Here is a 16,507-nt window from a genome sequence, read left to right as displayed (position 1 = left end):
CATATATAGTATTATTCTGTTCACGCACTGTGGCATTTGTGTACCAGGTGATGATGGACCCTGTTAAGATGCTCTTCACCGCTGAGGAGTAGATTATATCAATATATTATATAAAATATGAAAATGTGAACACATCAGGTATCGATATCGGTATCGGCCCTGAGGAGCAGGTAATTATCGGTTATCGGTATGGGTTGACATTTTGCATATCGTGCATCACTAATGCCTATGCTTTCAATTTCCAACACCAACACACTCAGTGGTGCTCACCATGTAGACTGCCATGGGTGACACAATAGAAGTTCAGTGGGAGTAGGTGAATGTGAATGAACGTTGTACGCCCTGAAGAAGGCCATAAGGGCCGAAACGCGTAGGCATTGTAGCCAAATAAAAAGTAAGCTTAAAGAATTGTAACCTTGAGTGCCTCAGATTCTCTCTACCTGACAAGAACCTTATTGAGGCATATGTTCGATTTGAGTACAATTGAAGTCGTTTCCTTTCACTAATAGTTCATTGCACTAAATTGCATTTTAAATTAAACTCTATATCACACACAGCCCTAACTCTAGCCCTCCAGCTCTTAGCCCTTTTTCCTGCTAGCAGGGCTAAAACCAGCAATGTTTCAGCCTAACCCTGAGGCCACAGATGCCAAGTTCTGTGATTCATGTGTACAATGGATTGTGATCTCTGAGCCTTAACTTCAAAGATATTTAGCTATCTCCCATAGACAATTAGGCCTGGGCTATGCTGTCAAATACAATCTCACCTAGATGTTTTTGATGGCCAATATCAATATTACTTTACAGGATATGGACAGCCAATGGCCAGTGCTGCCAAAGGCAACTGCTTTCATTTTGATTTCCTTTCTTTTTCTACTTTTGTTTTCTCTAACTCACTTTGCCACTGGACTCATTCATCTAATTCTGCCTTGAACTAATGGGAAGATTGCTAACAAAGCTTGCCTCCTCGGTACAGGATTACAAAAACCTGTAGGCCGGAAATTATCTTTGAGCCATTAAGGGACAGACATCATTTAGACTTGAAGAAAACTCCTTTGCTTCACTTTGCACTTCCATGTATCGTGACCTCATTCGATGTGGATATTAACTTAGTAGATTTTTTTGGCTTGAAGAGATGAATAAATGTGACTTTGATGTAGGCATTCTGAATTAGAACTGTCAGTAAGCGCTGTAAAGTGAGTTTGGCAAGCCTATAATCCTTAAGGTTTGATGAGAAATATTATTTCGTCTGAGGAGAAAATCCTTTAGTCTATACAGTCTAATACACTGTCTAAAAAACACAACAAACAGAGGAGATAAATCACCGTCACAAATTGGATACATTAAATATAAAACGTATGCAGTTCCACTAGAGTAACAACTTTAACTGGATTTTCTGCATTAAGTGTTCCAGAAGTTTCAGCAGTTGGTCTATTTTGGGTCCACAGTGGACATCACATGCACTTTTAGTTCTTATGTCTACTTAGCATTGTGTTTGGAATTCTGCTCAGCAACAATCAACCATCCACACATGCATCCATGCTTATTATTCAGGGCCAATTGTCCATTTGATTGCTCCCTGATTACCAACATGTGGTACTTTAGAGAGATTCTAGTTAGTGTGTTAGAGAATTCAAAATGGAAAGAGCCCGAAGTAGGACTAGCCTAGCTTGACTAGCCAGACTAACACTGATTACACACTTTGGTTTGCTCCTTCCATTGATTTGCTATTGAATCTTTACCGGACCAATGAGATACCAGGGACAGTGTTTGCGAGAGATGACGTCAACTCGTCAGTGAACATTTGATCTGCAGTGGGTACTGCACACTGTGTAGCCGGCCTGGGACTGTTGAGCTCAGGCTAATTGCATACAGTATGTTACGACGACCAGACGTTTGTGATTAGGGTCATTTCACGTGAAATCAGACACTTTGGGACCCGACCGACACAGATTTCAATCATACTTGCTGTGCCTGTTTAGTAGCAAGGTAGCACCCCAGAACTGAATCTGACACCAATATTAAGGGAGAAACAGACTAGCAAAGGTTTACATATGAGGGTAGGACACTATGCCTTCAGCCTTGATTATATAGTATCAGTATTAGTATCAGTCAGTGTAAGTCACAAAAAGATGTCTGTGGTGTTATTTGCAAGCTCTTTTCTGGCTCTACAAATTACACAAACAGCATGGAATACAACAACCCTTAGAATATGAATTATCATAAGACACTAAAGGGCTTAAAGCGCTCAGGAGACTTTGCAGGGTAATATTACTCAGGTGCTCATCTGTACCGGGTGAAGTGTAGGTCCAAAAAAGGAAGGAAAAAGCAGAGGCACTCTGAGATTTGAGAAAAATATAAAAAAGCCTTTAATTTAACATGGCAAATTCAGTTTAAAAGCACATGGGCCTACGCGTTGCGGCCATATTGGCCTTCATCAGGGCATCAATTATCATAAATTGAAAAATTAAAAATTGAATATCAAAAAAATGTATATTTTAATATGGCGGGTTCCTTGTCTAAACATAGCCTGCAATGTCATGAACAACACCTGAAATGCTGGTGTTTGGTTCTTTATTCATTTCAGAGATAATGGGACTAAAAAATATGGCATCATACAAATCACCTATTAATAATATGGTAATGCCATAGTAATATCACATGACAGCATGTCTATCGGAATATGTGAAGGATGGAGATGGCCCATGAGGATGCAGGAAGTTCAGTTTCACCTCTCCAGTGCTCGGCATACATCCCTCAACGCATGCTAGCCACTAGTTGCCATCATATAGAGCTACAACATACCCTTTGATGCTTGAACATTTAGAAAATTCCTTTACTGAGCTTATTCTTTCAACCCTGCTTTCTCTGAATGCTCAAAATGGTCTAGCTTCCACTGTGTCCATTGACAATGGGCAGAAGCAGCGTAGTTTTTGAGTATCTGGACTAGGGCCCCACAAGTGCAGGGCCCACCGAGACAATGCCCGTTATGCCAGATGGCCAGTCCAGCCCTGTCCCTGACACTACTCTATTACTACTGCATTACAACTCATTTAAACCTCTATGTCTCATTATCTCTGAAATAAATAAAGAACCAAAACACCCCATTTTCAGGTGTTGTTTATGACCTTACAGGCCATGTTTAGACAAGAAACCAGCCATTTTAAAATACAAGTTTTTTTGATATTCATTTTTTTCCAATGTATCATAATTCATATTCTGAAGGTTGTTGTATTCCATGTTGTGTGTGTATTTTGTAGAGCCAGAAAAGAGCTTTCAAACAACACTTCAGACATCTTTTTGTGACTTACACTGACTGATATAATCAAGGCTGAATGTATAGTGTCCTACCCTGATATGTAAACCTTTGCTAGTCTGTTTCTCCCTTAATATTGGTGTCAGATTCACACAAATGCAGTTCTGGGGTGCTACCTTGCTACTAAACAGGCACAGCAAGTATGATTGAAATCTGTGTCGGTCAGGTCCCAAAGTGTCTGATTTCACGTGAAATGACCCATTAGGAAAAGGCAGATCCAATCATTTGAAAATATAGTAGAGTGAGTCCACACCTCCAGAAGGCAGTCATTTCTGTCTGAATGCAACACAGCCAGACCATCTGTGTGTGTGTGTGTGTGTGTGTGTGTGTGTGTGTGTGTGTGTGTGTGTGTGTGTGTGTGTGTGTGTGTGTGTGTGTGTGTGTGTGTGTGTGTGTGTGTGTGTGCATCTGATGAAAAAAATGCTCCTGAAGATGCTCTGCATACAACAAAGGCCTCACACTGCTGAAACTGATGCTCCCTGGAACTGGTAGAGCAAGATGACACAAAATGCAAACGTTCAAAAATAATTGAAAAATGAAAATTGCTTGATTACGTGAGCCATTTGCACTTCTAACAAGCTATGCCGCATTTGGAACAGCGTTTCCCTAGCTCAAATTCTGTTCCTCGCGGATAATAAATTAGACTTCATCAACATTAGTCTAAGTAGCTTTGGTCTTCAATCACCCTATAGCTTGTATGCATTTCACATTCAAACAACAGGCATGCATGCTCATCCAAACTTTATGTGGAGAATATCCACGCAAATTCAGCGACTCACTGATGCTTTCCCCACTTCTAAGTTCATGAACCACTAAAACAATTTTGGAAACATCATTCCTAGGTTTCAAAAATGACCTAGTCTTACTTTAATATGGAATTCCAGTTCCAGATTATTTCAAGCTTTCCTCTCCATTTAATTATTTAATTGGTTTAGGGTTAATGGGATCAGCTTATAGCCTGCCATATTGCATTGTGCACATATTGTATTGTGTGCGAGCTAAGTACAAACTCCACAAATTCAATTTATTACAAACAGCATGCACCGGAGACGATTATGTTTACAGCCATGAAGTAGCATTGCATAGTAAGCAGCATTAACATGGCAAATCAGCTAAAAATGCAAATGCACCCCCATAACTTAATATAGCACTTGACGTCACACGACCATAACACCCACACTAATTAGACTAGAGTGTCTTTAAAAGTGTTTTTCCCCCAAATATTGAGGTCATGTTCATATTATGAATACCATAGCATGAGCTTATTATGTAGGGGAACAAAAGCTGCCGGCTAACAAACATTGAGGATAATTGGAAACCCAGCAACTAATCAAACACAAGAGCTATGGCCATGACAGCAACATACCACCCCACCATTACTCGACACCCACCTTCCCCACCCCACCCCCCCCTCCTCTCTCTCTCTCTCTCTCTCTCTCTCTCTCTCTCTCTCTCTCTCTCTCTCTCTCTCTCTCTCTCTCTCTCTCTCTCTCTCTCTCTCTCTCTCTCTCTCTCTCTCTCTCTCTCTCTCTGTTGAGGTTTACCCTCGCACGATTGTTCCTAACTTACTACTACTATTAACCTGTTACAGACAGTAGGCTGTCACATGGTGCTATTTGGATGCCGTGTGAGGATATCAAATGTACAGAGCCAGTCTGTACTAAGCACTACGTTGAATGTGTGGCAGCTTTGTTTGATGTTTGATGTGATGATGCGAAATGGTGATTTTACATGCAATAAGCTTACTGGAAAAGAAGCTGATTACAATAAGTAAATGTGTGGCCAAACTTGTGTTTGCCATTCTATTGCTTTAAAATTGACACCAAAGTTGAAAAGGTGCAAGTACATCATGTTTGTGAGAGTTTCTCATTCAGGAACTAGACTAGGAGCCAGGCAGGGGCGATATCTCTGGGAATACAGTGAGGGGTGTGACTGACTGGACACCTGTACGGTGTACGCAGGGTTACTGAGTAACCCTACCCACCCAGCAACTCAAACAAGCAGGCAGTGCCCTCCTGCCCAAGTTAGATAATCTGCTTTCAACGGTAGTAATATGGATAATAACAAACAGCTTGTCATTGCTGGGAAAACAGCTGGTTAGGATGTAGATAGCTGTTTGTGACTTCCTTCTTGCCTTTCACTCACTTGTTTATCTGGTTTACAGTTCTCTGCATGTGAACTTGAAAACAATTAAAGTGTGACGGAATTCTAAGGGGAAAAAACACTCATTAAGACCCTACTAAGACCTACCCCCAGATTGTTTTAAAAACAGTGTTTTGTGATATGTGCGAAGTGTACACTGTTCTCAGACCACAGCTGAAGACAAGACAAGTCGTCGTCCCCCCTCCCTCACACACACACACACACACACACACACACACACACACAGCTTTACCAAGGTACTATTGACCGTCCGTCATAAACTTTTGTACAATGTGTCCCCTGTTTGACACTTTTTGAAGGTACAGCTGCATCAATACAGTCTAGCCTATGTGTCTTAAGCTGTGGTCTTTCAAACACCAAAAAAATAGCCTAAATAATGTAAACAATGGTTGCAGCTGTTTAACACCAGTTGCTAGTGTTGTGCATTGTTGTTGTTGTTATTAGTGGGCTAAGAAAATACTAATGTGTTTGCCTTGCCCATATAACATGGAGGTGGGAGGGTAGCCTTCAGTCTGTGTTCTATTTTAAGATGGGCATCAAGAAAATCTTGGCTGGGCTCACTCAACATGATCTTGCAGGTCATCATGACATTTCAGCTTTTACATCAGTGGCTATGTTGGTACTCACAGGCAATGTAGGCAATCAAGGCAAGGGCGACCAGGAGCTTCATCATGCGTCGACTAATTCCTGATATCAGCCAGGGCATCCGCATCATCATCCGAAGAACAGCAACATCGAACCCGGAAGCACATGTGCTTCGTTATAGCCGCATTATTACTTCAAATCAGTATGCAACTTGGGCTATAGCTGTTTATTTTTTTGGCACTGTTACAACTGTGAGCATAGAAAAAAGCGACACGCGGAAACAACCTAAGAAGTTGTTCAGTGTCAAAATGAGTGTCCTTTTGATGTCTGGCAGTTCAGTAGTAAATTCAGGCAGCACTGTACGTGAGGTCGTTCACACATATCAGACACGGTTATGTTACAAATGGTCTGCTAGTGGACATCGAAAAAGAAGCAGTGTTCGGTAGCTGGTCAACTAGTTCTACAACAGGCAAACTTGGCGAGGCTGCAACAGTGTCTGAACTCCTACGCGGAGTTAACGTTAACCTGCTTGATAATGTTAGCAGGAGGCTAAAATGCAAATACCTACATCAGCACCACCAGAACCTTGTGTTGTGCTGTATGACAGGACATATGGTTTACACTATTGAATTACGACACCCACCTCTTTCGCGCGTCAAAGATAAATAATTGCATTTACCAACGACAGCACTGCACAAGTCATGCTTGGCATCTTTCAAGAGCCATGTAATGGTACCTAGCTAGCTTGCTAACCAACTGCTTACGTTAGCTGAGAAATTCTCAAGCACGTTCACGCTCATTTTTGATGAATGTCATAATGTTAAGTCTTTTAAAAGCTACCGATCATATACACATGAATGGCTCATTGTACTAAGCTACCGACAAGGCTTTACGATAATAATACGATCGAAAAAGGGCAGGTAGAAACCAATCCGAGTTCCATTTCCCTCATTACATCCATAGAAAACAAAAGCGAGTGCATCTGGTATCAATTGAAAAGCCTGCCGCGATTGCAGAAAGCTCAACTTCCAGGACAGAAATACACGAATGGCTAATCAAAGCTTGCCGAGGCGGTCACTGAAATGTAACAAGTTTTATTTTTTAAAAAATAATCCATTGACTCCAGTTATGGTTGACATCGCCACTTTATTCTTGTTCCCGATATGCTGAAATCAAATCTTAAGAAGACATAGCTAATCGATGTAAGATACATTGCTCATCAGAACAGACGGTCTTTCATTCATTGCCGGAGAAAATGAACAGAGCTTGTACTATGTTAGGTTTCTGTGAATTTCCACTAGACATCTTTTACCACTCGTTGAAGGTGGGCGCATATTCTTTGACCGATGTCTTTCTTGCATTTCTTCTTTCTTTTCTTTTCTTTTCTTTTCTTTTCTTTTGCTGTCTCTTGAACTTTATTTCCATATCCTAGGCCATATTATTTCTTTCTCTCTTTTTATTTTTTAAGTTTTTTGTTTAGTAATGTAGGCCTATTCATTGTTTGATTAATTATTGTAGGCCTATTTATCGTTGAATGTTATGTTACATTTAAACATAATTTCTTCAGATGGTGGTGTTATGGTGAAATCACATGCACCGGAAGACATGCAAGTTTAAATGAGAACATAGCCTTGCCTAGGCCTATAGTGACCAGAGCTGACATGGGCTCTGCATGCAACATTCATTCAATACATGCACGACAGCATATCTGATCAGACAACTGTTTGCGTATGTAGCCTATCCTATTCGGGCACTGCCTCTCATTTCGACCATGGCCACAGTGTTCTGAATGTGTTCGTCATCGTTTTCAGGAAGCGTTTCGTTGCCGTGCGTACCTGATAATTTTACAGAAGCATTCCTGTGTGGCCGCAATCATTTTCGTACTCCGTTTAAAAAAACTCTCGTTTCATTCTCGTGTAGCTGTGGTCTAAGTTAGATAACGTCACCAATTCTACAGCATGATTAACATTGGGATTAGTGTGAGCATTAGATCAGGATTAGATAGGTGTTGCATTTTTTTCAGATTCCTTTTGCATAACATGTAATGTTATTGATTCGTATTGACATTTGTCAGAAGCAGCCGCCAAACGCACGCACACACACACCCACACACACGCGCGCACGCGCTCACACACACACACACACACACACACACACACACACACACACACACACACACACACGTACACATACAACCTCTTAGGTTGCAAGATGGTTGCTCCGTTAAGTGGTGGATTAATGAATGGGCCTACCGGGCCCAGGCCCCGCGGCCACGACTCAAACCGGCCCTCAAAACCACCTTCGTAATGATAATCTTTCCAAGGTTCTTCATGTGCCAGCCTATAGTGTACAATGAACTGGTGTAGTCCCCAGCCCAAGCCAGGTCCGGAGGTGGGCGTGCCCAAGGGGGCCAGTGGGCCGGAATCCCCGAGGGGCCAGGCCAATTTGGCCCCGTGGCCATGACTCAAACCGGCCTTCAAAACCACCTTTGCAATAATCATCTTTGCAATTTACTTCATCAGGCAACTAGTGTACCATGATGAACAATAAGGTCAAGCCAGGTCCAGGGGGCAGTGGGCCCCATGTGCTACCTGAACAACCCTTCTAAAGCATCTTTGCAATACTTATCTTTCCGATTTGCTTCATGTGCCAGGCAACATAGTGTACAATGAACTTGTGTTGTCAATAAGGCCAAGCCAGGTCGGGGATAGATAGATAGATAGATAGATAGATAGATAGATAGACAGACAGACAGACAGACAGACAGACAGACAGACAGACAGACAGACAGACAGAAAGATAGATAGATAGATAGATAGATAGATAGATAGATAGATAGATAGATAGATAGATAGATAGATAGATAGATAGATAGATAGATAGATAGATAGATTATTTATTTGTCTTTGCAGAAACTTGTCCTGTGCCATTGACAGTGCATCTGATAGTTACAGAAACAGAAAAAACCCACAAAAGACAAATACCACCCCACCCCCCGCACACTGGCTCCCATCCTTTGGGGTGACAGCAGGGGCGCAACTACAGTATATGTGACGTATGCGTTGCAGGGGGGCGCCAGAGAGAGGGGGGCACCAAAGACAGGGCGTAGGAGGGCGCCAAATAATTATTATGTGGGGTTTTTTTTGGGGGGGAGGGGCACCAAAATAGTTCTTGCATACCCCCCCAGAAATGAGTTGTTGGTTTTAAGTACGTAGCTCAGTTTTCCAGACTCATAGGGTACATTCCATTATCAAAACTACCATTCTCGACCATAATTTCCCTGGGCATGACAGTCAGAGCACACCCACAACCATAGTGATGCTCACTTCACGCCTCAAGGCCAGGCTTGTTAGCATGGCTGGATTGGCCATATGGCTTTCAGGGCATTTGCCTGGTGGACTGTTGATTTTGGCCTGACCCATACTCAACGGTATCAGTCCTCTTGCCGCTACAACAGGTCTGACAAAAACAGTCTGCTATAAATAAGATAGTTCAAGTTCAAGTTCAAGTTCAAGTTCAAGTTCAAGTTCAAGGAGTTTATTGTCATTGTCAATGAAGTCAACGAAATTGTGGGTGGAGCAACAACACTGCGTAGTTTGAAGTAGGCCTATAGAAGTAACCAAAAAGAAGTCAAATAAAGTCAAATAAAGTCTAAATTCATGAAGGATATCATGAAGTATAATAAATTAAAGTAAATAATAGTAATAATATGAGTATTAACAAATTAATCAAGTAAATCAAAAACAGTAAAATAATTTAAAAAAATGTGATCCTCTCCCCACAATTCAAAGTTAATAACCCAGTGCTGTTGATATTTTTAAGGTGCATACAACACACACACACACACACACACACACACACACACACACACACACACACACACACACACACACACACACACACACACACACACACACACGTATGCACACATGTATGAATACACAAAATCAATATGATGTCACAGTAGGCCTAAGTGCCATCCCTTAAAAGGAAAAAAACACAGAACACCAGTCCAGAGACCTATGTAAGAGCACTAGAATTAAGCAGTCTAATGGCTTCAGGGTACAGGCTATTTGAAAGTCTTGTAGTTCGTGCCTGTAATGACCTGTATCTTCTGCCTGAGGGAAGCAGTTGGAACAGGTGGTAAGCAGGGTGGTGACAGTCTTGCAAGATGTTTTGCACTCTTCGTAGACAGCGTGTGGTGTAGATTGTACCTATCTCTGGGAGAGGTGTCCCAGTGATTCTCTGTGCTGTTTTTACCACACGCTGGAGTGCCTGCTGGTCTGCTTTTGTGGAGCCAGAGTACCACACCAAAGACCCATACATCAGAACGCTGCTGATCGCACAGTTATAAAAGTTCACCAGCAGCGGTCTGGGGATGTGATAGCCTCTTAACTTCCTCAAGAAGTAAAGTCTTTGCTGGGCCTTACCCACTGCTGAGGCTATCTGTGTACCCCAGGACAGATCATCAGCCACAGTCACCCCCAGGAATTTAAAGCTGTTGACCCTCTCCACCACCTCTGAGCCGATGGAGAGGGGTTCGTGAGGGGTCTTGTTCCTTCGAAAGTCTACAATAATTTCCTTGGTCTTTTTGGTGTTTAGGGCCAGGTTATTGTTGTCACACCAAGATGCCAGATGTTGTACCTCCTTCCTGTAGTCCGTCTCATCGTTGTTTGTTATCAGTCCAAGAACGGTGGTGTCGTCAGCGAACTTGACTATGAGGTTGGAGGGGAAAGAGGCAGAGCAGTCATGGGTGAACAGGGTGTAGAGCAGAGGGCTTAGAACACATCCTTGGGGCGCGCCGGTGTTGATGGTAATAGTGGATGACATGTGATCACCTACTCTGACCCTCTGTGTGCGATCAGTCAGAAAATCCACAATCCAGTTGCACAAGGTGGTGTTTAGTCCCAGCTGGTGTATTTTGGAACGAAGACTGTAAGGCCGGATGGTATTGAAGGCCGAGCTGTAGTCCACAAAGAGGAGACGTGCATAGGTGTTCTTTTGCTCCAGATGTTCCAGGAGTGTGTGAAGCACAATGGCGATGGCGTCCTCTGTGGAGCGGTTTTCCCTGTATGCAAACTGAAAGGGGTCTTGTGATGGTGTAGTGGCCGCTTTAATATGTTTCATGACCAGTCTCTCCATGCATTTAGCAGGAATAGGGGTGAGAGCAACAGGCCTGTAGTCATTGAGACCTGTGATGTGGGACTGTTTGGGAAGGGGAACTACTGTGGCGGCTTTGAAACAGGCTGGGACCCAACCAGTGGACAGTGAGGTGTTAAAAATGGAGGTAAAAATGTCTGTGAGTTCTGCAGCACACTCTTTGAGAACCCGGCCCAGCACTCCATCTGGTCCAGGTGCCTTCCTGGTGTTAATGCTGCTAAGTGTACATCTCACCTCATGTGTAGTCAGGACAGGAGCTGGATCTGTACTAGGTAGGGGGGGCAGGACAGGGTCTGTGTTCTCCCTGTCAAAACGGGCGTAAAAAACATTTAATTCCTCAGCCAATGTAGGAGAATTAGCAGAGGGGGGATGAATATTGCTTTTGTTGCCTGTTATGGCCCTGATGCCTTCCCACACCTGCCTGGTATTTGTGGTGTCAGCAAATCTGGCTTCGATGCGCCTTCTGTGTTGTTGCTTTGCAGTGTTGATGCCCCTCCGCAGCGCAGTCCTGGCACTCCTGTACGCCTCCTGGTCACCAGACCTAAATGCAGTATTCCTATGTCGAAGCAGCTGTTGAACTTCTTGTGTCATCCATGGTGGTGTGTTGGGGAAGACACGAACTTGTTTCCATGTTGTTACACTGTCCACACAGAAAGTAATGTAATCTAGAACAGCGGAGGTGTAATTGTCCAAAGCGGCATGAGTGACTGTGCCCTGCTCTCTAAAAACATCCCAGTCTGTGTGGTGAAAACAGTCCTGAAGCATAGGAATCGCATCCTCTGGCCACACTCTTACATTAGTAGGATGTAAAACATTTTTGGTGTAGCAGTAAAAATAGCTCAAAATGTTAGGCTTCATTGTCTCTCCCAATGCCTGTTGAACCGAGCCTCGTTGAAAATGCCCGGCCCGATTGTTACTCCTAGTTCAGGCCAGGCTTGTTAGCGTGAAGGTCAGAGCACGCCCAATCTATCACACTCCCCTTTGGGAAGAGGACTCTCAACCTCATCTAGGGCCCACTTGGAAAAGACGCAAACTGCCTCAAGTTGACTACCCTAGTAAAATAAAGGAGAAATAAAATAAAAATGTAGCTTAACTACATCTCCAATTCAGGATACACCACATTTTCTGCTCCACCCATGCCCGGAGTTCCTTGCAGAAGAGTCAATCTGAAGGTTCTTTTTATGGCTGTGGCACCTCGGATGACAAGCCCTCCCACTTCATACCATTTGTACCTAAGGGAGGACAGCTGCTTCTCCTGGTTTTGAACCTGGGTCTCCAGGATACCAAAGTAGGTGCTCTGACCACTACTCAAAATAATCAGGCTCGTTGGACTGACAGTCAGTGCACGCCCACAACTTTCGAGATGGCCACCTCGTTGGAGCACACTGTACAGTCGAGCACAGTCCTCATTATGTCACAGAAGGATCATGTACTGTGTTACCTGTCAAGGAAAAAATGTGGTGGAAAGAGTCAGCTGTGGTCACAGAATGCAGAGATGCTCCCAACACCAGGCCAGAAGTTTGGACGAAAAGTGAAACTTCCTCACCCTCCAAAAACAAGTGCAGATTTTTTTGTTTTTGTTAGTTTATTTGTTTTGTTTTTTTGGTCTTTTTGACTTTATTTATGATAGGACAGTGAAGGTGGTGACAGGAAGCGAGTGGGGAGAGAGAGGCAGGGAAAGGCCAGCAAAGGACCCGGGCCGGGAATCGAAGCCAGGTCAGCCGCATGGTAGATGAGTGCCCTACCTGTTGGCCACGGCAGGGCCGAGAAGTGCAGATTGGTTCCTTGAAACTCCTTTGCCTACTGTGAGCCCAGTGAATGAATGAATGGATGAATGAATGAATGAATGGATGAATGAATGAATGAATGAATGAATGAATGAATCTTCACAGATTTTTTTTTCCATTTTGCTTGGGTAGATCTTGGTGTAGAGCCCAATGGAGATCAATATTAATTTCTGCTGGCTTTATTGAAAGACTTTGAGTAGCTCTTGAATGTCCACTCCAAAGACCAGGAGGGGACCGGAGCCTCCTTTAACTGATTATGGACATCACTTTCAATTCCCCACTTTCAATTCCCCGGCTTGATTTTTTTTTCTTTTGCAGAGAAATATCAGCCCTACCACTTTCTTCCTGGTAAACTTCCACACTAAACCTCAGATGCCTCCACTTAGTATATGCTCTGCACTGCAGGTGAAGTATTTTTCTTCACAGAGAGTACTGTATAATGGAGCCATATTGAAGTGGGGAGCAGATGGCTCAGGTGTCTTCTGCCCTCCGCAGGGTCACTTCAGGTCATGTCGTTCGCATCCGCACCCGAGCCACACAGCTGCACCATCTGCAGCAATGCGGCACTGTACTGACGACTGGTCAAGGATATCAGAACACACTGTGACACACATCTCCATACCGATCCAATGATCCACTCAGCCATGAAAGAACGAAAGTGAGAAAAAATGAAAGAACCAATTGAAATGCACCTCTGTAGCAATTTGGTGTCTCTTTCCATCTTTGTCAAACGGAAAACTAGAGGAAAGGAGTCCTCAGTTCCTATAGTAGCACACACTCAGAGCCACCTTGGTTGGCCAATTGGAGCTTATAGGTGCTTGATGATAATAGAAAATTGGCGTCCAAGTTGATTAACAGAAGCAGGTCACCAGCCACCACAGCAAGGAGACACGTAGGTCAGGAGTAATGAAATCCACAATGGCAAATCCCCCTGCAGTGATACAGGTACTTAAAGTTAATGTGGGTGTAACCCCCAAATTAATTAAAGTGAAGTTGACTGAAGATTTGAAATAGATTCAGTAGGATGGTCTGCATGCAAAGAATATTGGGGAGTAAGGGGTGTAAACTGAGGACACCATGGCATGTCCCTGTTGCAGGGAACTTAGTGCACCATTACAGAGGAGCAGCAGGGTAGTGCTTTGCCTGAGCGTGGGGCAATATCATCCAAAACGCGCCCCCCCCCCCCACTCAGTACAATGTAATTACCGTAGGACAAAATTCTGAATCCTGACTTAGTTAGACAGTGACACTTAATACAAGAACACACAAAGAAATAAGTAGGCCTGAATAAGACTTGCAGTGGATAAAAGACAAGCTAAGTCAAGTCAAGTCATCTTGCCAGTTTCCTTCATATGCAGAGGCCATACAAAAAGGTATAGTCCTGGACCAGCCATGTAGACCCGTTCGCAATTTGGAGTTGGGGGCGTTTCTCACTGGATTTGAGTTAGTGGGTTCCTAGACATTAAAAATCACGGAGGTGCTCGTCCACCATAGTGCCAGATTTTTCACAATATGGCCGCCAAATATGGCCGCCATCGCCTATGACAAAAACCTGTGTTTTTTACTTTTAAACTGTTTATACACATGCCATACATCAATTCTGACCAATTTTTGGAGAGGAATTCAATTCTGACAATTACATGAGGAGGATGTGTGATTTTGACCTTAAAAGGTCATTGCCAAGGTCAAATTTGCTATTCTGATGAACGTTAGTAGACCCATTTTCCATTGTAAAAATGAGAGACAAATGATCAATTATGGCATGAGGAGTTATTTGGCGATATTACTATGATTATTTGTGTCAGTATAGTCCTTAAAAGGTCAAGGTCAATGTCAAGGTCAAGGTATTTTTCCTATTCTGAAGAACTCAGTCATGTGCTTGCCCATTAGGTCATTGTTAACCCTGTGAAACCTGAACCATGAAAGCAATGAGAGAAAAATCTAATTTTTTGGAATTTGCTTCAATATTGGTCCCTTATAAGAAATGTAAAAAAAAAAATTCAAAATTTTGTTAAGGTCACTGAGATATTTAATGCATCATATATGATGCATCAGGCTTTTAATGAATGGAAATTCCAATTTCATGACCATTGAAAAATGACTTTTAATGCATTTACAACTTTTTTTTAATTTAAAAAAGTTGTCAGACAATTTAATTTTAGGATTATCTTTAAATATTTAGTGAGATCCTGCCATTTTTTTAAGCCTATCCTTGTTTTAGCAGGACCATATTTTACATTTCCCACAACCTGGTTGGGTAATTTTTTAAAATCTATGTAAAAACATAGCTGATCGAATGCCTACCAACCTATTTATGAGTGTAATATAGATCATTATTCATTTTTGATGTGTAATTTGAATATATGGGTCCATTACTACAATTGGACCATTTCTCCATTCACTTCAATGCATTTTTTACGAGATCATAATTTCAACATTTTGCATTACATTTTCAAAATTGCAAGTAAAACCCGTTTCTTAAGGCAATATCTTTGTCTTGAAGTAAAACAACTTGTGTGTTTTGTTAAACGATCGTCGTGGTATGCTTTGTAAGTTTCCCTATGGAGCAAATGCATTGATGGCTGACTTCCTGCCACCGCCGGATGGTGCTTATATGTTTCATCAGTTTTAGCACGATCTCTCTGCAACACGGTGTAAAAATATAAACTCTTCCTTGATTAATTGCACAAAGCAAGTGTTCAAATTAAAGGATGTAGAGTTATATTTAGGAAATTTGTACACAAACCTTTTGCAATTTGACGATATCTCAGCGTCGGTCAGGGAAACCGCTTCTACTCCATTTTTGCATTTTTCGCCGAGCTGTGATCAACTTGTTGTTGACCGCTGCTCTCTTGTGGCGGTTTCCGTGTACTGCAGGACGTTTGGAAATGACACGCAGGATGTTTTTGAGATGGATTTTTTTTGTGTGTCAGCGTGGAGAGGGCTTTGAATTTGATGAGATATATATGATGCATCCGGCGCGATAGGGTTAAGAATAAGGAACTGCCACTATAAATGTAAATCTAACATTTCTAACATTTAATATTTCTTAACACTTTAGGGACCATCATATCATAAACATTTAATGAATAAATGTCATGATAAAGGCATAGGCTAAGGCTTAAATTAAGCCCAAAACACAATAAATTAACTAAGGTGGAACATTGTCACATTAATTAAGGTGGAAGATAACACATAATGTACACACAGTATTTTCTATTTTTGTACTGAATTTGTGTATGCATGCAATTGACTGGGATGTGTTTTTACAATGGCTCCTCATTTTTCCATGGCAAAATATAGTCCGTGAAACTCCAGCAGCATTTGCGATTTTCACACTGTCCTGCACATTTACATAATTTAAGCACAACTTAGATCACGGTTTCAGGCATTTTAATGGCAGGAGTATGCGAGGTGTGTGCTCCTGCCACCCATGTTGCTTAGGCTTGCTTAAGCTAGAAATGCCCCTCTCTGAATGTGCCCTCTTATAGCACTAC

At 42.3% G+C, this 16,507-nt stretch overlaps 1 protein-coding gene across 3 annotated transcripts in view; it reads right to left on the bottom strand.

Annotated features, from left to right (window-relative positions):
• The window catches only part of uxs1 (UDP-glucuronate decarboxylase 1), a 106,697-nt gene extending 90,709 nt beyond the window's left edge, over nucleotides 1-15,988 (bottom strand). The window contains exon 1 of one of the 3 annotated variants that reach the window (XM_063214223.1): nucleotides 15,757-15,988. Coding sequence is in view for 2 of the 3 variants with exons in the window: in XM_063214221.1 (XP_063070291.1) it covers nucleotides 6,106-6,196 (91 nt within the window). In the remaining variant the exon portion in view is untranslated. Of the gene's footprint in view, nucleotides 1-6,105; nucleotides 7,114-15,756 lie in introns of those variants that run through there. The other 2 variants (XM_063214221.1, XM_063214222.1) reach the window with 2 other exon arrangements.
• Nucleotides 15,989-16,507: the final 519 nt, after the last annotated feature.

This window comes from Engraulis encrasicolus, chromosome 13, assembly GCF_034702125.1.
Source record: "Engraulis encrasicolus isolate BLACKSEA-1 chromosome 13, IST_EnEncr_1.0, whole genome shotgun sequence".
Taxonomy (NCBI): domain Eukaryota; kingdom Metazoa; phylum Chordata; class Actinopteri; order Clupeiformes; family Engraulidae; genus Engraulis; species Engraulis encrasicolus.
Note: the sequence above shows the minus strand (reverse complement) of the source record. Positions and strands in the feature narration are given on the sequence as shown.